The 21,800-nt window shown below is 41.3% G+C and overlaps 1 protein-coding gene across 7 annotated transcripts in view; it reads left to right on the plus strand.

Annotated features, from left to right (window-relative positions):
- SHANK3 (SH3 and multiple ankyrin repeat domains 3) overlaps positions 1-21,800 on the plus strand; it is a 597,458-nt gene that overhangs the window by 247,560 nt on the left and 328,098 nt on the right. For all 7 annotated transcript variants that reach the window (XM_068275859.1, XM_068275860.1, XM_068275861.1 and 4 more), the window contains one exon: positions 15,561-15,764. In XM_068275859.1, coding sequence (XP_068131960.1) covers positions 15,561-15,764 — 204 coding nt within the window. The remainder of the gene's footprint in view (positions 1-15,560; positions 15,765-21,800) is intronic.

Below are 21,800 nucleotides of genomic sequence, written 5' to 3' on the forward strand. Positions count from 1 at the left end.
TTTTTTCAACCTAAGTATCTAAGTATCTACTGTATAGTTGAAAGTTTGGAGAAATTACTGTATGCTTCAAATATAGTGAAAATGAGACACGCACTGTATTCTGTACTAGGTGTGCTGAGGTAAAATTGTACCAGATCCACTTCTGAGACATTTCACGGTTCTACTAACACTTTATACAACACCTTTACTTTAACACTGGGACCTTCATTTGGAATAAATAGAAAACACTGTGAAAAGTGAAACGGCTGACTGAGTTTATCAAACTAACTTTAAGTTGAGGAAAATAAACATTTTCTTTCTTAAAACAGAAAGTATTTGCAATAATTCATTTTGAAGTTAGCTCCGAGATTTCTCCCAGTGCATCACTGCTGAATATGCAAATCACCCATTGTTGAACACACCTCCGGATCTGCTAGAACGATCAGCTTTTTAATATTACAGAGCCAGTAATATTCGAGTAAGAGTCTGTAATATTAAAAAGCTGACACATCATTGCATTCTAGCTGATCTGGAGGTGTGTTTAGCCCACAGGGACACCAATGGGTAATTTGCATATTCAGCAGTGATGCTCTGGGAGACATCTCAGAGCTCACTCCAACCTGAATTATTGCAAATACTTTGTTTTAAGAAAGCAATTTTTTTGTTTTCCATAGCATTTCAGTAAGAGGGCATTTTGGACCATTGAAGCCCCTTACACTCTCCAATGAGTTCTGGTTCACCATGAGCTAGCTGGGTAGTCTTTAACTTTAAAATGAGGCACATAAAATGTCATAATACCAAAACAGTACTGAAAGAGTTGTAATGAATTGCAGTTTGATTACAACTGCTGATCAACAGGTGATCAAATCAGGCCTGCATTTCTATCCACCTGCTAATGTCTATGTCAGTGTTTAATTTGGCCATGGACATAAGAACATAGATGCCCAATCTGTCCTTTGTTACTGGGAAACACATAGTGATATAATGTCTGTGGTGAAAAATGACTGCTATTCGTGGGAAGATTGATAGGAAAGGTTATAGAACATTACCCACTGGTTATTTTTCCCTCAAAATGAATTGGCTCTTGACCAACATATATGCACTTTTTTTTTCAAAGTGTTTTATTACATTTTTCAAATAAACATGAACAGCTGGAACGACCTTACTAGTGAAGGTATCATACAAAACAAGTAGGTGTTACATCTAAGAGCCTTCCCTCCTCCCCCCTCCCCTCCCCCCCACTACCCACCCTTTGGTCACTCCTGATTGGTGCGTCCAAAACTCAGTCATGCAAGTTCTGATACCTAGTAGTGGTCTTCATGGTCACTTACGTTGAGGAAGCCTCAGGTTTGTACTTTTAGCCTTCCTAGGGAGCCATATAAGTCCGCCTTTGCATACCATGAGGTGTATCTAAAGGGTTGCATCAGATGATGTAGATCTGAGTCCGACATTGTATGTAACAAGAAGGGCTTCCATCTGGTGAAGAATTTTCTTGTTACTTTGTCTAAGTTCATTGTTGCATCCAGGGCTGTGGAGTCGGAGTCGTGGAGTCGGAGTCGTGGAGTCGGGCAATTTTGGGTGCCTGGAGTCGGAGTCGGGAAAAAATGCTCCGACTCCGACTCCTAATGAATTTGTAACTGTAATTAAAATAGAAAATATGATAAAATGTTCTATTTCTCAGATAAAAGTCATTAAAAATAATGTATATATACAGTATATATACAGTAATAGCTGTGCTTAGTCCACAAAAATGAAATAAACCAATCAAAATTAGTTACTTGTGCTGCTTCAATAAAGCAGTCCCCGTATTTTTAAGGTCAGATATACAGATCTGATTGTGACTGTATATATGATGTGTACACAGGAATCTCTTATATATATACGAAATAACATCTATGCTGTAAGAATAAAGCCTGATGTGTAGCTGTGTCACTAATAGAGATGGTCAACGAGATGGAAATAATTCTGCATCGATGCTGATTTATGCAAATGTATGCACTCCCTTTGCTGATGAAATCAAATAATTTGATATGTTGTTAAAATTTGGTTTGGTGACTACAAATTAAAGGGTACCTGAGATGGATGAAAAGTAAAGTTTTATACATACCTGGGGCTTCCTCCAGCCCTGTTCAGGTTAATCGGTCCCTCGCTGTCCTCCACCACCCGGATCTTCTGCTATGAGTCCTGGTAATTCAGCCAGTCAGCGCTGTCCGGCCGCATGCCGCTCCCACAGCCAGGAACATTCTGCACCTGCGCAATAGTGCTGCACAGGTGTAGTATGCTCCTGGCGGCGGAGTGTGTTTATGCGCACTACGCCCGACGGGCTCAAGTACCTGGACGCATAGCAGAAGATCCAGGTGGTGGAGGAGGACAACGAGGGACTGATTATCCTGAAGGAGGCTGGAGGAAGCCCCAGGTATGTATAAAACTTTAATTTCATCTGTCTCAGGTTTACTTTGTTACACAGTAGTACTATACTCTACATATGCACTCCCCACAGAGCTGCAGGGAATCCACTGAGAATGCTGTGCACATTGAACACAGAGGTGTTGTCTGTTTACAATCTCCTTATTCCCCTGCAGAGTACCTGCACATCACTCTTACATGTACCCACACTTACATTGCCTAGGGCCTGATAGATGTTCTTTGTTCCGGTTTGTACCTTTTATAAGTACTCTTACCAAGGACTAGTTTTAGTCTAAAGGGAATAAATATAGTAGTCTACATATCCTTCTCACTTCAGTTGTCTTGTAAAATTCCTAAGCGTTGGCAGTTAAGAGACGAATTTCATGTTACATACTTTTAATCAACAAAATTGTAATATGCAAATTAGAGGAGTCGAGGAGTCGGAGTCGGTGGAATCCTAAACTGAGGAGTCGGAGTCGGTGGATTTTTGGACCGACTCCACAGCCCTGGTTGCATCCAGTTTTTCCATATATGCACTTTAGGTGCTTGGTCAGGTCATGCCTGTAGATGTTTTTGTGTGAGCACAATTTTCATCCAGATATATTCAGCTGTGTAGAGTAAGGGTCTACGTGGATATGATTTCAATGGAATGTTTAGCTAGTCCCTCATATTTTATTTTTATTTTTTTAAGTGTCATTGATCAAATTTTGAAAAAAAAAATTGTGCCCAAATTGAGATTAGCTCTAGATGGATAGATGTACTACTGCCAATGATTCTTAGTAGATAGACATGCTTTGGCATATGTCTCACTAGCGTCAAGGGGCAGTAAGAGGTCAGCAAAACCAAATTGCATTGTAACCTGAAGTGTACATGTGCAGTTAACAACCCCTTTCCATTTTTTCAGTGAGGAAATTGCAGAGAATTTGGCAAAATTGGGGTTTCAGACAGTTGAAAAAGAGGCACAGCCCTTACCAGTACCTGGGAGACCAGCTAATGGCATTGTAAAACAATATAGATCGAATAAGTGACATGCACTGCGGCCAAGCAGTTCCAGACACCAGACTCTTTCATTCCCATCTAGTGGGGTTAGAATACTTTGAATCTTTCCTGTTCGTCCAGTAGTGAGGTACACATTCTGTATTAATACTTTTAAGAGTAATATGAACAAAAAATACCAACAAGTGTAACAGCTGAATCTTGGTAAAGTGTACTGGATAGATTAGTGTTTAATTTATTCTGGCAAATGGAAAAAGAAAAAATAATTTCTCAGAAACCCCCAAAAAGCTATTAGGGTTTCATAACTACATGGACAAGAACACAAGGAGAGACTGATCCAATAAAAATAAAATTCATATATGCAATTGAGTGGAGATAACACAAATATTTAGAAATTGCATCTCAATACCAAAATGGATCAATCAATGCTGATATGTCTCCTCATATTGTTGGGCTAGAAACGCCTCCCCAACATTTTGGAGTCTTTCTAAAAGGGCTATTTGCTTTTGCAAGAATGCCTGTCATTTTTTACATCCCAAGCAAGTGGAGCTGGATGCACAAACGTAGGAAAGTTAAAACAAGACTCTAATGCCAACAACCTGAAATAACCCCAGCACCCATGGTACCCCAGAGGTCGTACTGACAGAAACTCAAGTAAATTTGTGTTATTTCCTTTTAATTACTGTTGGCTATTCTGTTTATTGGTTATATTGTTTAGAGCAAAGAGTTAAACAAATGTTTTATTTCAGGTCTTATCCCTTTATAGGTATGTGGTGTCAGGCGATTTGATAATGTGTCCGTATGCAAGGGTTGACCATCTCTCGAATGGCCAGTACATAGATTGTGGTCCTGAATTCTAGAAAATCTATGCAGTGTAAAGCTGTGTGAGGTGTAACAAGGAACAAGGTTTGTGACACCTTCCTCAAAGAGGAGTGCAATTTTAGCATTCACATACAAACCAGTTTATAAATTCTTGCCAGCTGAATGTAAAGACTGCAAAAAGCCAAAATGGGAATTAGTCACTAGAGATGGCCCGAATGGTTCGCTGGTGAACGGTTACCGGCAAACTTCCGTGGTTCGCGTTCGTGAAGAACCGCAAACTTTTCCAGAAGTTCGATTCGCCACCATAGTGCATCATTAGGGTCAACTTAGACCCTCTACATCACAGTCAGCAGGCACATTGTAGCCAATCAGGCTACACTCCCTCCTGGAGCCCCATCCCCCACCTTATAAAAGGCAGGCAACGTCAGGCATTGGACTCTTTCGTGTGCCTGCAGTAATTAGAGAAGGGAAAGCTGCTGCAGACTCTCATAGGGAAAGCTTAGTTAGGCTCTTGTAAGCTTGTTAGCTTGCTACTTGCTGATTCTTATTGCTAAAAAAGCACCCCTCAACAGCTCTTTTGAGAGCTAATCTTGTTCTTGTGATCTATTTTTTTTTTTTGTGTGTGTGGCCCACTTGCATTATATACATGGGCAGCACGATGGCGTAGTGGTTAGCGCTCTCGCCTTGCAGCGCTGGGTCCCTGGTTCGAATCCCAGCCAGGGCACTATCTGCAAAGAGTTTGTATGTTCTCTCCGTGTCTGCGTGGGTTTCCTCCGGGCACTCCGGTTTCCTCCCACATTCCAAAAACATATGGATAAGTTAATTTTTTCCCCTAAAAATTGCCCCTAGACTACAGTACTTACACTACATAATATAGACATATGGCAATGGTAGGGATTAGATTGTGAGCTCCTTTGAGGGACAGTTAGTGACAAGATATATATATATATATATATATATATATATATATATATATATACTGTACAGCGCTGCGTGATATGTCGGCGCTATATAAATACTAAATAATAATAAAAATAATAATACAGCTCTGTCAGTCAGTCACAGCTGGCCTTTGGCCCCTTGGTGGTAATCACTACTGTGCCAGGTGCACATTATAATACCCATCACTGCATATACCTACCCGTTGTTCACAGTGCACCCTCCTACCTACGTGAGCGCATGCAGTGTCACTGTGCCTGTCCGGTACCTGTGTGTGTGACAGGTGCACATTGTAATACCCATCACTGCATATACCTACCTGTTGTTCCCTTCAGTACACCCACCTACCTACTTGAGCGCACGCAGTGTCACTGTGCCTGTCCGGTACCTGTCTGTGTGTGACAGGTGCACATTGTAATACTCATTACTGCATATACCTACCTGTTGTTCCCTTCAGTGCACCTACCTACCTACGTGAGTGCATGCAGTGTCACTGTGCCTGTCCGATACCTGTCTGTGTGTGACAGGTGCACATTGTAATACTCATTACTGCATATACCTACCTGTTGTTCCCTTCAGTGCACCTACCTACCTACGTGAGCGCATGCAGTGTCACTGTGCCTGTCCGGTACCTGTGTGTGTGTGTGACAGATGCACGTTTGTAATACCAGTCATTGCATAATTGTTCACAGTACCTGTGTGACCGCACGCTGTGTAATATACCACTCCGAGCATACCTGTTAACTGCACCTGTGTGACAGCTGCACATTGTATTGTAATACCAGTCACTGCATACCTTTCACTGCATCTGTGACTGCACATTGTATTCTACCTGGCAGTCAGTGCATACCTTTCACTTGAATGGATGGCAGACTTGCCCTCCATAACAGATTCTCGTTAAAGGATTTAAAATGGATTCGCCTCATAGACAGCAGGGCCTCGAAAGTCCTCCTGTATTATTATTTTTTGTCACTACCTCGGGACTTGCATGCCATGCCTGCTGCCTTCCTTGGATGTGTGGTGGTAGTCGTTTCTCAGGCACCAACTCCGGACCGGAATCGAACCCTGACTCCCCGGCCATACGCTTTCTTTAACAATGGTAGAGAAAGAACCATTGACAGTATGAGCAGCGATGGACTACTGGGTGTGCAGGCTTGACCTGTGGCCAGAGCTGTCACAATTTGCCATCCAACTTCTGTCTTGCCCTGCCTCAAGCGTCCTGTCAGAAAGAACCTTCAGCACAGCTGGAGGCATTGTCACTGAGAAGAGAAGTCACCTAAGTCACAAAAGTGTTCATTACCTCACCTTTATCAAAATTAATGAGGCATGGATCCCGGAGGGCTACTGCCCGCCCGAAGACTAAGTCGGTCCCCACACACAGCATCTCTGCCTGCACAGCGTGTGACTGCCTGCCCCAAGACTAAGTCGCTGTCCTCACAGCATCTCTGCCTGCAGGCCGCTTGACTGCCTTCTCCGCCACCACCAACAGGGTCCAGGACTCCAGGCGGATTCCTGATAATAATTTTTCTGGTGCGTGTACATGCCTGCCTAATGTTTCTGGCTGCACTGCAGCTGCAACAACAACACAAAAGGCATGTACATGTGTCAATTCTCCTTCGTGATCGTTACCTTGCCGCGGTGAAGGGACTTGCGTATTACAATGAAGCAATGACCGACGGCTATATGAGTGTCTCGGGGGGAGGGGGGGGGGGAGAGGGGGTGGTGGCACACCCAAGGTAATAAGGTCGTTGCTTCATTGTGGACAGACCAAATTTGATCAGCTGGACAGTCACTGTTCTATCATTGAGCTACCACAGCCCGGCGACCATATGGGCTTGAAAACCGCCACGGCCTGCATTCTCGCCATGGTGCACACCAGTCCAGCATAGCCATCGCTACACAAACAGCTGTTTGCGGTGCGTTACACAGTGAGTTTGATCTGTCAGTGTGAAGCAGTACTCTAATTACACTCCCTGATTGATGTATACACATGCAAGATGTTTTAAAGCACTTTAGGCCTGCAATTTAGCATTCAATGGGATTTGTGCCCTTAAAACGCTGCTTTGCGTCAAATCCAGATTTTTCCCTGGGACTTTTGGTGTCTATCCCACTCATCCATGCAAAAAGTCAGATGTTAGACCCCTTGAAACATCTTTTCCATCACTTTTCTGGCCAGCATAAGTGTTTCTAATTTTCAAAGTTCGCCTCCCCATTGAAGTCTATTGTGGTTTGCGAAAGTTCGCGGAAGTTAGCATTCGCGGATCGCAAACCGAAAATTGGAGGTTTGGGCCATCTCTATTATTCACATAGGTATGAAATACTTTGGGCTATGAAAGGGTTAAATAAAATGTGCTATAGAGCAGTGGTTCCCAACCTTTTCCGGCCTGGGGAACACTTTGTGACCAAATTTTTCTCCGGGGAATGGCGGGGGGGTCGCGGGTGTTTGCGCGGCCTAGTGGACAGTGCCGTGCGCAGCAGACTATGGGGGGGGGGGGGGGGGGCTGGGGTGCGGCTGCATAGCTAGCATAGTTGCCCCAGTATAGGGAGTTTAGTTGCCCCAGTATGGCTAGTATAGTTGCCCCAGTATAGTGAGTATAGTCCCAGTATGGATAGGTAGTGCCCCAGTATAGTGCCCAGTATGGGTAGGTAGTGCCCCAGTATAGCCAGTAAAGTGCCCAGTATAAATAGTATAGTGCCCAGTATAGCTAGCATGGTGCCCAGTATAGCTAGTATAGTGCCCAGTATAGCTAGCATAGTGCCCAGTATAGGTAGGTAGTGCCCAGTATAGCTAGTATAGTGCCCAGTATAGGTAGTTAGTGCCCCAGTATAGTTCCCAGTATAGCTTGTATAGTGCCCAATATAGCTTACTAGTATGGGTAGGTGTGCCCCTCCCCCCTCCGCGGCCACCGCTCCTGTTACCTTATCATGAGCGAGTGGCCGCTTGTCCGATTAGATTCCCCCGTAGTAGCCGCACTCCTCTGTGGCATCTCCTATTACAGCAGCGCGCGCTTGGCGGCTGCTGTGATGAGCAGGAAGCAGTACAGCGGCTTCCTGTAGCGGCATATGCATTTTTATTGGTATTGATAGGTGCAGTTTGCCCCAGAGTTTTTGTCTAAATGCTCCTGAGCAGTTTATCCTGCCCTCTGCTGTTATTGTGGGTACAAATACAGTATGGCTGCCGTACAAGTTACTGATAAGTCACGCCAAAGTAAGTGTCAGCAGTAAGCCCTTCTCATTTGGCCTTTGAAGCTCTCTTTTTGCCTTTCAGTATTGTAGATCCCATTCACATTTCATTGTTAAAATCACTTCAATCTGTGCTGAAAATTTACATAGGCAGTGTTTTTCTGGTTCTATACATTATATTTTAATTGTTAAATAAATGTTTCTTATACTTTGAGTATATATACCGTATATATTTTTTACTTTTTTTTTTTATACAATCTTGATCAGTACACAATCAGATTGAAATGTATGTGGTTGGTCTAGTGGTACTGTTTAGATGATATTTTGGCAGTTATAAGACATCCCTGATTATCTAACATTTTTCATCAACCCCTTTACTTTCATAAGCAACACCCCTTTGACCATATGAAGTGCATAGCCTTGTTGTTTCATGTCAAAAATAATCGGCAGTATGATAGTCAAATAATGAGAGTTGAGTTTATTTTTCAGGAAAGCCCATTAATGTTTGTTCTGGATTTTAGTCTTGAGTAAAACGAACGAAGTTAATGAAACTTCATATAATATATGTAAATGAGAGTGCTTAAAGAATAATATGTGTATCTTGGTGGAACGAGCCCTTATGACATGGGCACTGCAAATTACACACTGACGTTTTCTTAGGCTGAAAGTAAGGCAGTGTCATTATCTACACAGAATTGCAGTAATACGTACATAATAAACCTATTGTAATTCTATTTAAATTTAGCTCTATGCATACTAAACTCCTTTCGGAGTGTAGAAATCGTTCTCGATTTCTTTACTTTAGTGTGATTGAGTTAAAAGCACTTATCTGTGTGTGTTCATTTATATTTTCAACAAAGATATGATTGCCCTCAAGCCTGTATGCTGATAGGAGAATCACTGTAAATGGGAAACACAGAAGTTTGTTACCCCGATCTCTCTGCAATACTGGCTACACATATCCATTGTGCACATGCCTTCTTTAACCACTTGTGTTCCTGAATTCTCTGGTCCTTGGGGGCCAGAGACTTTTGGGTTAAAAGACTGGGCTCCTCAACATCATGCTGCACGCTCCTGCTGATTGTGGGATTTTATTGGTTCCTGACCCGGTGACCACTGTGAGCCAATCACAGGCAATCACAGTGATCACAGGGATGGATATGATAAATCCTTCAAGCTAATTTAAATTCGGATTTAAAAAAACAAAACATAATACTCAGTGGAGGGAAGTCTCTGGATGCTCCAGAGGCTTCCCTGATTCTCCTCAACCCCTCCACTGCTGTCCGAGACCCTCTTGTTCTTCAGGGTTGCGCTCTATGAGCTGGAGGTGAGTGCAACCATGAGCAGCATTTTCAACAATATTGTTGAATATGATTACAGAGACCCAGAGATGGAACAAGAGGGCTGTTAGAAGATTTTGATAACTATGTAAGGGTTGCGCTCTATGAGCTGGAGGTGAGTGCAACCATGAGCAGCATTTTCAACAATATTGTTGAATATGATTACAGAGACCCAGAGATGGAACAGAGGGCTGTTAGAAGATTGAGAAAGCTTTTGGACTCTCCAGAGGCTTCCCTCAACTGAGCTGAGTATCTAATCTATGTTTTTTACACTGAGTTCAGGTACGCTTAAAATAAAGGAGGTAATTATAACAATAACATTTCTATAGCGCTTTTCTCCCAGAGGACTCAAAGCACTTATACTCTCTCAAATTCAGTAATTGGTAGTAGGAGGAAGTATTAACACAACAAAAGTTATGTTTCTGCAAATGCCAAACTGAACAGGTGGGTTTTCAATCTGAATGTAAACATGTCCAGAGATAAAGCTGTCCTGATTTGCTGAGGTAAGGGGTTCCATAATGTGGGAGTGGCATGAGAGAAGGCTCTGGGACCAAAAGTTTACAGATGGACTCTGGATATGACTAGATTATTAGAACCTGTGGATCTGAAATTGCTGGATTGCTACGCAGCTGCAACATTTCTTTCATGGATCCAGGGCCCAATAATCAAAATATACAGTAAATCAAAATATGCAACAGGCCTAAAATAAAAAAAAAGTAAATGTCCCCTTAACTGATTAATATAAAACATCTGTTAAGGTAGCCATACATCTAGCGATGATGGTCAGATTTGCCCAAGAGACAAATCTCTCTCTGATCGAATTTGATTAGAGAGAGATATGTCGGCTGCCCATACAGCACAGGCTGATTCTCCATCAATTTCATGCTGAAACCTCTCGGGAGTCGGCTGAGTCCGTCGCGTTTGTGTGCATTTGTACATTACCTGTGCTGTGACGCATCTTCCAAATCCAGCACTCTTCCATTAGCTGCATACATTTGGAAGATGGACGGCTACCCCGACACAGGGCAGGTAATGTATAAATGCACACATACATGCACATTTATACACTGGGTGGACAATGCCAGGGGTTTTGTTGTTCATACTGATATCATTCGCCTTTACACCTGATCGACTGCGTCAGCCTGACATTTTTTGCAGCATGTCCAATTGGCATGCTCGGCCTGAAATTGGTTGCATCGTCAATCGGGGATGCACTTGGCAGCACCAATTTTCAACGGCCGTTGATCGGCCGCCAAGTCGCTAAATGTATGGTGTATTGCTACAGAAAAAGTGACACCACTTACGGAGGTAGCAATTGCAGGTTCTTTTAGATTCCTCCAAAATCAGAGACAATTAACAAGGTTAACAAGTTTATTGATACAAAATATGATATACAATACCAAGTTATTGGAAAGGAGACAGAGAATAACAGCATAACATAACATAAGTATCAGAATTATAAACACATCACATCACCTTGTGTTTCCTAGGTCTAGCTCAAGGTTGCAGTAACTTCTATCTGTCCTAGAGAGCAACTCTTCCCTCACGATAGTTTAGAAGTTCCTCAGACGGGAAGTGCAGTTAGTCTTAACTAGGTGGCCAGCCCAGCTATGAGTTGAGAGGATTCCTAACTTTCCTGAAATGGCCACTGGGTTGTATAGCTCTTCATCCCATAGACCAACATGGAGCCCCATGTTAGCCTATGGAGTATGGTAGAAAAAAAACTTTTTTGACGATCAGCATATCTGAACAAGTGATAATAGCTGGAATCAGACCAGATAGGCCACATTCCGGTCAGCATACTTTTTGATAGATTTATAACCCCCTTTTATATGTCAATCCGCCCATCTACACAATTAGATATTCACTCTAGAATACAACTACTAGATTTACGACCCATTGTTCATGCATTATAGCCTAAAAAATATCCTAATGTCCCCTAGCTTCATACATTAAGGGGCCATTAGTTCATTAGTGAAGAGTCTTAAATCTTGGGTCAGATTAGTATTTTCTGTACATACAAGCACTCCTTATAATGGTGGTTTTTAAGTAACATATGACTCATCGACCCATCTGTGTTAGTTTCCTGATAAACAAGTATTAAAGAAGTCCACCCGACTCAAAAGAACCAATATACAGATCTGAATGAAAAGATTCACACAAGATGGCTTACTACAACACCATCAGCACAATATGGCGCATAAAAGCTATAGCACTACATATGGCCGCCTTTACTTTCTGGGCACCAGTCATACATACAATGATATTGACCAGAAACCACATCAGTTGTTTCTGATACTGTTCATTGAACAGCATCTGGAAAACGAATCTCTTGCAAACTTACATTGGCCTTGTTCTCGTGTGAATCGGTATTCGTGAAGTACCTCTAAGCCCATTTGTAAACATATTTAAAATCCTGTCATACCAAATGTAGTGTATACTTGCAAATTAAATATATAAAATGATCTATGTTCCAAAATGATGGGGATTTTTGAAAGAGGAGATGGCAAAAGAGGGCTGGCCTCAGTATATATTTCAGCAAAATGTGTCCTTCATTAAAGCGGTATTGTCACCATAAAAATCAAATTTCAATAGCAACTGCTCTGAGTGTATTAAGTGATAAAGATGCTAATCCTGCATTCAAAACTTTCAAAACTTTTTCTGCTGTTATAATTCGGAGTTATCACATACTTAAGGAACACTGGCCCTTTAGTACTCGTGCCAAAGAATTGCATGCTGGGAGTTCTTTTTATCTATAATCTATTCCTCCTCTTCCCTTTATTTCCCTGCCAGCTTCTTATCTGAAACCTAATCACCTACTCACTTGTGTTTACAAGCAAGGCTGAGGTGACTCAGCGATTGGAGGAGACACGAAAAAAAGTAAAGGGCAGAAATGACATCACGAGTTAGCCTTAACTGTGGGCAAAAGACATGGACCCACCAGGAACAGAATTCTTGTAATTTAGTATATAACATTCACTGAAATCAAAACGTGGACAGTATAATACATGTGTTATGTAAGTAGATCAAGTATTTATCTACTTATATATGTGTGTTTTTTTCCCTGGCATAGTATGGCTGATCCTACCGCTTTAATACTTAACCAGCCCTAGCTTCACTGGATTCTCATGACTTTGCAATGAACAACGCTTTGTAAGTGATGCGCCACTAACTCCATGGACTCACTTTGTAATGTATCTTATACATAACACTTACATAATGTGCCTAATGTGTGATATGAATAATCTGATTGTGTGAAACTATGCCCAGTGGAAACCCAGTTCAGCTGGCAAATAATTAACACAGTTCTGTGTATAACAAATGACACGTTTGGAAATGAGAAAGAGACAGGAAATAAAGAATAAACTGCTGTGCTTGTTGGCTGTAGCTTTGCCTTGCAATACCCGTGCATTCTCACTGATCCTGTGCATTTCCACTGCTCCATTACTTGTTTCCTTTGTCCCACCATGACAGAGAAGATTATTTCTTATAATACTGAGCTCTGACAATTTGGTATCTTGGAGCAAAGCCTGCTCTTCCTGATCAGAATAACATCGGCAAACTGGAGCCCCAGCAATTCTTTTCTATAAAAGCTTTATATAGGATTGTTGCTATGTTAAAGTGACACTGAAGTGAAAAAAAAAACAACTTATGATATAATGAATTGTATGTGTAGTACGGATAATTAACATTACTAGCAAAGAAAAGAGTCTCGTGTATATTTTCAGGTATATAACTTTTTGTTATATCATTGCATCATTCTCTAATATTTGTAATTTACAAACCACACTGTATTTTAAACTATGAAACAGAGAAGGGCTAATGACCCTTTCAACTAAAAATCTTATCTGAAGTTGTCTTTCATTGTTTCTTTGAAGTAAAAGTGCCTCAGATAACAGGACTGTAGCTGACTAAACTGGTCAGAGAGCTCAGAGAAGATCTTTTTGCATAGATAAGTGAAGTTCCTTAAAGCCCCATCTACACGATACGATTCTTTATACGATTCGATTACGATTGTATTTACCGGCCGATTAAATCCTACATGTCCGATCGGGATTCGATTCGATTCAATTCGATTTGCCATTGTTTTGCAATGGCAAATCTAATTGAATTTAATCGAATCCCGATCGAACATGTTGGATTTAATCGGATCGTAAATAGAATCGTAATCGAATCGTATAAAGAATCGTATAGTGTAGATTGGGCTTTACTCTTCCTGTACTGGAAACAATATGAGACTCATATCTGTGCTACTAATGCTCTATTTCTTAGCTGTACTACACATACAACTCATTATATCATAAGTTTATTTCCACTTCAGGTTCCCTTTAATGCCTTTAAATATATTTTTCTGTATTTCTGGCATCTGTGTTATTACAGGTAGGATTACCACTTTACTACCGTATTTTACTGTTTGAACATTAATAAACCTATTGAACCAATCGAATGTGGAATTCATAACATTTTATCTTAGCTGTAGATAGAATGAGAAAGAGTTACATCATTTGACTGATTTATGTTGCATTTTGGATTCTGTTTGGAGAGATTCTTCACCACTTCTTGCCCCAATGTCAACAGGAGCAAAAAGTAAAATAAAAGTCAGTAAGTGTGCAGACCTAGGTCCAATGGGTTAGAACATTATCTGCGTTCCTTTTAGAATGTTCCCTTCACTTGCTGTCCTAACAGAGTTGCCAAGCAACTCATGGTGACCCGAAACCACTAGGAAAGTATAGGTGACTAAAACACGCCGAAAAGCCCCCCTTCTAATGGTGGCCATACATGGTACAATTTGTTTATCCAATCTTGCCAATTCTATGTAGTATAAGAGAACTGCCTAAATTATCCTTTCAATATATTCACTTAATTTACCCTTATACTATATAGATATGGTAAGATTGGATGAAAAAATTGTACCATGTATGGCCTCCATTACACTGACACTGGGCATTGCTGTCGTATTGACATGATTACCCAATACAGGTAATGGAAAGAAATCTCTCCCAAACAGAAACACATAAAAAGACAAAAAAAAACTCAACAGATTTGCTTACCCCACCTTAGTCAGTCAAACCAATAGAAAGCAAGATATTTTGTATAAATAAGAAGCCGCATGCAACTCAGCAATGGTTTTTCAGTCCATTGGGTTTTACATCTCTGCTCACCAGGTCTAATACCATATGTATGACAAGTCTGACGGTCAGTATACTGTATATATATATATATATATATATATATATATATATATATATATTTTTTTTAAGAATTCCAAGATGATAACATCTTCACATGGATCTCACCCACCTGATGATATTGCTTTTGCAGCTCTTAATAGGAATATAAATTATTTCCCTGTCTGCCTAAAGCATGTTTTTTTGCAATTAATATATTAAGTGAGACCTGAGCTAAAGGTGATTTGAGGTTTAGATTGTGAAGTTGTGACGTTTTTACTGCTGTCTGTGTCCACATTGGATAAATATTTCAGGTATTTTCATTTACTTCCTGTTGCAGAGATACAACAGGAAGTGGCTGCTCTGCCACTTGCCACAGAATGAAATGTAGATTTATTCCTAACGTTTGACAAGTGTAAATTTAGGGAGTCACCTTTTTTTGTGTCTTTAGAGCAAGGGGCAAGTATTGGAATTAAAAGGAATGTTCCCACACAGAAACAAGAGCAACTACTGTATGGAACTGAACAAAACTATTGTCTTGTGTTCTATTATAAAAGGGATTTCATAAATTACATCAGCCATTGCATGTGTCTTAAGCTCCACAAACAATGTCCCATTACAGACTGCTTCTGTTCTTACTGTGTTTGTCAATATCTCAGCTATTTTTTTTCACCCCCCCCAAAAAAAAATTCTAACCGAAGACTTATCTGTTTTGCATGACCTGCAGAAGTGCCTCCGGCTTAATCCTGATGCTCCAGTCTGGGTGTCCAAACAACGCATCCTGTGTACGCTCAACCACAGCCTGAAGGATGTTCTGAATTATGGACTCTTCCAGCCCGCTTTTAATGGCAGAGCTGGGAAATTCCTTGATGAGGAACGACTGCTGCGGGAATACCCACCTTCTCTGGCTACACCTGTACCATACCTTGAGGTAAGGAGCAATCACACTCCTGCAGGAACATCTTATAGACATTAAAGGGAAGGTTCAGGGAGGGGATTAAAAAAATAAAAATAAATTTCCACTTACCTGGGGCTTCCTCCAGCCCGTGGCAGGCAGGAGGTGCCCTCGTCGCCGCTCCGCAGGCTCCCGGTGGTCTCCGGTGCCCGACCCGACCTGGCCAGGCCGGCTGCCAGGTCGGGCTCCTCTGCGCTCCATTTCCTGGGACTTCTGCGTCCCACGACGGCGCGATGACGTCATCGGACGTCCGCCGGGCTGTACTGCGCATGCGATTTATTTTATGTACATTAGTGCCTACATAATCTGTGATTCTGAAGAATTCAAATAATATATGATAAATGCAGTGCAGGAAGTTAACATAACAATACAAATTATATAATATATAGTTGTGAATAATATGTTGTAAAATGTAGTAGTAGTAGTGTTTGAATTTGGATCATTCCAAATTCACCATAACACCACACTTCAGCACCGAACCTGCAGAGAGGGTCTGGAGGAGTTCACGCACTTGTGCTTCACAGCGTGTTTTATATGACTCCATACTTCCTCCTTCCAAAGTCAGATGGAGGAAGTATCAAAGTTATGTGAAACATGCCGTGAAATGTAAGATGGTGTCAGGTGGTGGTAGAGCACCCTGGTATCATCAAGACTTCAGTGACCAATCACCATCACCACATAAAATAAAGGCTTGCCAGCCCATAGGAGCCCACACTACAAGGCTATGTATGGCTCTGTGATCAATCCCAGATGACACCAAAGTGCTCTACCACCGCCTTATAAACGCTGATTGACTGTTTAAGCGCTGTTTAAGCGCTGATTGACTGATTTGCAATAGCTATTGGAACTTTGCACCCGTATTTTTCAGCAGCTTTTTGAGATGTTTTTGACGCTGATTTATTGTCTGCAAGTAAACTTCTCCTGACCCTGTATACACGTTTAGTGCTGATGGCTACTTAAAGAGGAACTCCAGTGAAAATAATGTCATAAAAAGAAGGGCTTCATTTTTACAATAATTATGTATAAATGATTTAGTCAGTGTTTTTCCATTGTAAAATCTTTCCTCTTCCTGATTTACATTCTGACATTTATCACATGGTGACATTTTTACTGCGGGCAGGTGATGTCACTGGAAGGAGCTGCTGCTTGCTTTTTTGGCAGTTGTAAACAGCTGTTCTTTCCCACAATGCAATAAGGTTCTCAGACAAGAAACTGTCAGGACCTTGGTCCTGACATCACACTGTGGGAGGGGTTTCACCACAATATCAGCCAGACAGAGACCCCTGATAATCCGTTTGCAAAAAGGAAAAGATTTCTCATGGGAAAGGGGATATCAGCTACTGATTGGGATGAAGATCAATTCTTGGTCACAGTTTCTCTTTAAGTGTGTGTTCGGTTGAATTCAGAATTATGTTTCGAATTCGAACACCAACACCAGTAAAATGCACCTATTGATCAGATAATTTATTAGATCAGATAGATCCAACACCATGATACAACAGGGGAGAGAAGAGTATTGCATAAGCAATCATACACTGTAATAGCATACTGAATGGAAATAGAATTAGGAAGAGCTAGTACTCCATATAGAGTAGTGGCATGTGCCTTGGCAGCTTAGGATGTGACAGCAGTCTTTCAGTAATTGGTTTGATTCCTAAATTGTTCTTGAAAAATTTAAAGGTATCGAGCGTCTAATTGATTTTGATAAAGGGTTCCAGAGAAGAAGCAAAGTACATGAGTTATCCTGAAGTGGGAAATGTTTAAATAATAGAGATCATTAGCAGTGCACAGGTTGGATTTAGGTTGGTATCCAGAAATACGTGTAGGGATGCATGAAGGAAACACATTGAAAAAATCTTGGTGGGGAAGAGTTACATGATAAATCCTGTCCTGAAGGTACAAACAGTGAAAGGACTATCAAAGAGGAGCAGTATCCAAGGGAATTAAAGGGGAAGTTCAGCAGTGAAGTTCACAATGGACTAGAATGCTGCCAACTATTTTTTGGTAAACTGCTAAGAAGGGATTTGCAGTATTCTAGCTGGGACTTGCAAGCTTGTGCTCTAGCATTTTTTGCATCCTGGTCAAGAAGGAATGGATTTATGAGTCATTTGTTAGCTGGATACATCAGAATGTGGTTAGTGTGTTAATATGAGGATTAAATTAGTCTGTTGAGTCAAATGTTAATCCCTGAGCAATGAGCTAGTGGAATTGCACGTGCAGGTGTGCCATCAATGTACATTTTTTATATAAGGGAGGAAGTAGATCTAGAGGTCAGAAAAATTACAGTTTCCATTTTGTCCATATTAAATTTAAGAATATGAAAGAGAAGATCAGGTTTTGGACTAGTCCATCTCCTCATGGGAGATTCTCAGGGTCTTCTTTGTTTTCAAAATCATTTCCTGAACGGCAGTTTAACTGCCAAAATAGTAAGATAGCCTACCTACTCACTTGCACACTGTTTTGTCAATTAAACCTTGCAACTGCCATTACATAGTTACATAGTTACATTCAGGAAATGTTTTTGAAAGCATAGAAAAGCCTGAGAACCCTCCATGAGGAGATGGACTAGTCCAAAACCTGTCCATTCTGTGAGACTGTAACTGCTTAGTATTTTTCCTGGAGTAGTCCTTTAAAGCAATAAGATCAAGAGCAGAGAGAAAGAACTGGGGGGGGGGGGGGGGGGGGGGGCATTAATTATTTTATTTGTGCTACTAACAAAGGGTATGCTGCTTTCAGAATTGTGCTTCAGAAGGACTAGTAAGGATGGCTCACTACTGGAGAACTGCCTCTGAGAAGGCTCTGCAAATCAATACTCAAAATCTTGCAAGTCAGGAACACACAGCATCAGTCAAGGTCCAACACTTACCTTGGATAGTTCCCAGAATATACAAAATAGTGCAAGCTTAAAAAGAAGCTCCATTGAAAATAACATGATGAACAAAAGTGCATAATTTTTACAATATTAAATATAAATGTTTTAGTCAGTATTTGCCCATTGTAAAATCTTTCCTCTCCCTGATTTACATTCAGACATTTATCACATGGTGACATTTGTACTGCTGGCAGGTGATGTCAGTGGAAGTAGCTGCTGCTTGGTCCTGACATCACACTGTGGGAGGGGGTTCACCACAATATCAGCCATACAGAGCCCCCTGATAATCCATTTGAGAAAAGGAATAGATTTCTCATGGGAAAGGGGGTATCAGCTACTGATTGGGATGAAGTTCAATCCTTGGTCACGGTTTCTTTTTAACTGTTGCTGGATAACTTCTGTAATTTATATATAAAAAAGTTATATAAAATGAGCAAAAGCAATCACAGGACACAATGTTTTTGGGTGGATCCTTTTCCTCAGGTGCCAGGTACAGTTGAATCACCTCTTTAATTTATAATCTGTAACCTCAATCTGTAACCTGTAATCTCAAAGGAGGTTACTAATCAGTTTACATGAAGTGGAATCAGAGCAGCTAAAGATTTCAGTAAACATTATAAACTAAAGTCGACTTTGGGCCCCCTGGATTCAGTGTCCCCAACCTGTAGCTCCAAATTACTTGTCTTGTAAGCAAATACTATATAAATCTTTGTCACAACCCTGTGTAGTCCTAATTGGTTCCAGCACACACCTTCTTAAATGTGTCCCAGGGGCTAGGGGGTCTCCATGAAAAAACAAACCCTCTTGGACAATCTCTAGGGACAACAAACTCAGCACTCCTTTTTTCGGGATGAGCTGATGTGCTGTACAAAAGCTGTGTTTGGTATGCACCGATGTAGGAAAAAATAATAGTAAATGGATGTGCTATAGACTCCAATCCAAGTGTGCACTGCAGGTATCTTCCATTGTATGCATTCCACTGAGTAAGCACCGACCTTCGTTAAAATAGCTCTTTTATTAAGAAAAAAGGTTAAAAGTTCATGATGCAGCAAACAGCGTCAGCTCCGCTGTTTCGGGCTATCCGCCCTTTCTCAAGCTGTGAAGCATAACATCAACCTCTAACACTATCATAAACACCACTTATATAGTAAGGTAGATAGTCAGGTGACATATGAACTGGCCAATCAGCAGCATGCAACCCCCACGGACCTGATGGAAAACTGATAGGCTTAACATTCAAATTATTATCAACATCCACGCCCCTCTGGGTAGATTAGCATACATCCCGCCGCCCACCAACGCATCATAATGATGCCATGCCGCGACAAATACTCACCGCCGTCAGCGCTGTGGATTGTGCGAACGGAGAGGACGTCCCCGCCCATCCCCGCCCTGAGTCTCGCATCACCAATGACACGTGATCTATCACATGTAATTCCGGAACAGGGCAAACACAGCGCATAGCACTATGCCGCGTCTGTGTCCTTCCGTTTCTTGGCAACAGGCTGCGTTGTCACTGCAGGGCAATCCAAGCCTCTCACATGGCGCTCCTATTGGCCAAGTACTAGTTACTAAGTAACAAAGTAAAAAATCAAGCGGACTCAGGAATGGGACAGGTGCATCCCCAGCACTCGCCAAACACAGTGCCAATCAGACGATCACCCCGGGCAATTTGGACAAGTATAAGCCTGGACTTACATGTCACCCAGTGGCCAGTCATCCTGCACCAGAAATATAAATACATACAAGTCAAAAACACGTTAGGCAAACGCAGCAGCATCTCCATACACATAGTGACAAGTCATATTCCTTGTTTAACCCTCCCCAGAGTACCTACCTTTTTGATCCACATGGCCTTCTTTCTAAGCAATAATTTATGTCGATCCCCTCTGCGCAGTCTTAAAGGGGCCTGATCTATAACCTGCACCCTGAGCTGAGATACATTATGTCCAAATTCCTTAAAGGGAACCTGTACTGAGTAAAATTATGTAAAATAAACACATGAGGTAACTTCAAATGAACATTACATAGTTACCTTGCCATCAGTTCCTCTCAGAAGCTCACCATTTTCTTCTGACAATGATCCCTTCCAGTTCTGACAACATTTTGTCAGAACTGAAATATATCAGTTGCTGTCAGTTATATTTCAGTTGCTGTCAGTTATAGCTGAGAGGACAACTGATGTGCCCAGTAATGTCCATGTTTCCCTATGGCTCAAGTGGGCGATGTTACAGTTTAACAGTGTGCTGACCAGAAAGCTGTTATGGGGTAATGGCCATTTTCAAAATGGAGGATGGAGAATTCCCCTGATCACAGCGGACAAGCAGGATGCAGGACAGGAGAAAGACATTGAGGAGCAGACTACACGGGAGGTACGTATGGCCTGTGTATGTTTATTCTGACTTTTAATTTTCAGTTCAGGTTTTCTTTAAAGTGACAGGCAACTGATTGTTCTCTGCTCTCACCCCTAATGGTGGATTTATGTGAAAAGATCATATCCCTCAGTGGCTGTGTTGTTTTCCCAACATTACCTAGGCCACAAGGACACTTTAATAAATACACCACATACATGGACTCACATGTAAAATAACCTTTTATGGAAAACTTACAGCCACTAGAGGGATGGGTGAAAATATCTCCTTTCACAATACTATTACACATGTGGCAATTCATGAACAAAACTTTAAAGTAGGGTGAATTTGATTGGGCCACTTTAAAAACTGTTGCAGAGACATCTGATCACCTGTCCAGCAAAAGAACAGGTCATCAGTATATCTAACATAGCAGCGGATATATATAAGTACAGGAGGACTGATGATGGCCATACACAAAAGCTGTCTTAACCAGATTTGCAATGTTAGGAGCATAATGGACCCCTGTAGGAACTCCTTTAACTTGTAAAAAGGTAATCATTATAAAACCTGAAGTATACATGATAGAGGCAAAATTATAATACAGACATAACAAAATGCTTTTTTTCATTGCTTGCATCGTCCATATCACATCATTTCTTTTGTCCCAGCAGCCTATGAACAGAGAATGTTGGTGTACAAGCTTAATACAGCATGGGTCACTACTATGAAACATTATGCAAATCCCTCTCACTCATTGAAAAAATGAGTGGTGTCGCCAATAATAAT

This window comes from Hyperolius riggenbachi, chromosome 3, assembly GCF_040937935.1.
Source record: "Hyperolius riggenbachi isolate aHypRig1 chromosome 3, aHypRig1.pri, whole genome shotgun sequence".
In the NCBI taxonomy this organism is placed as follows: domain Eukaryota; kingdom Metazoa; phylum Chordata; class Amphibia; order Anura; family Hyperoliidae; genus Hyperolius; species Hyperolius riggenbachi.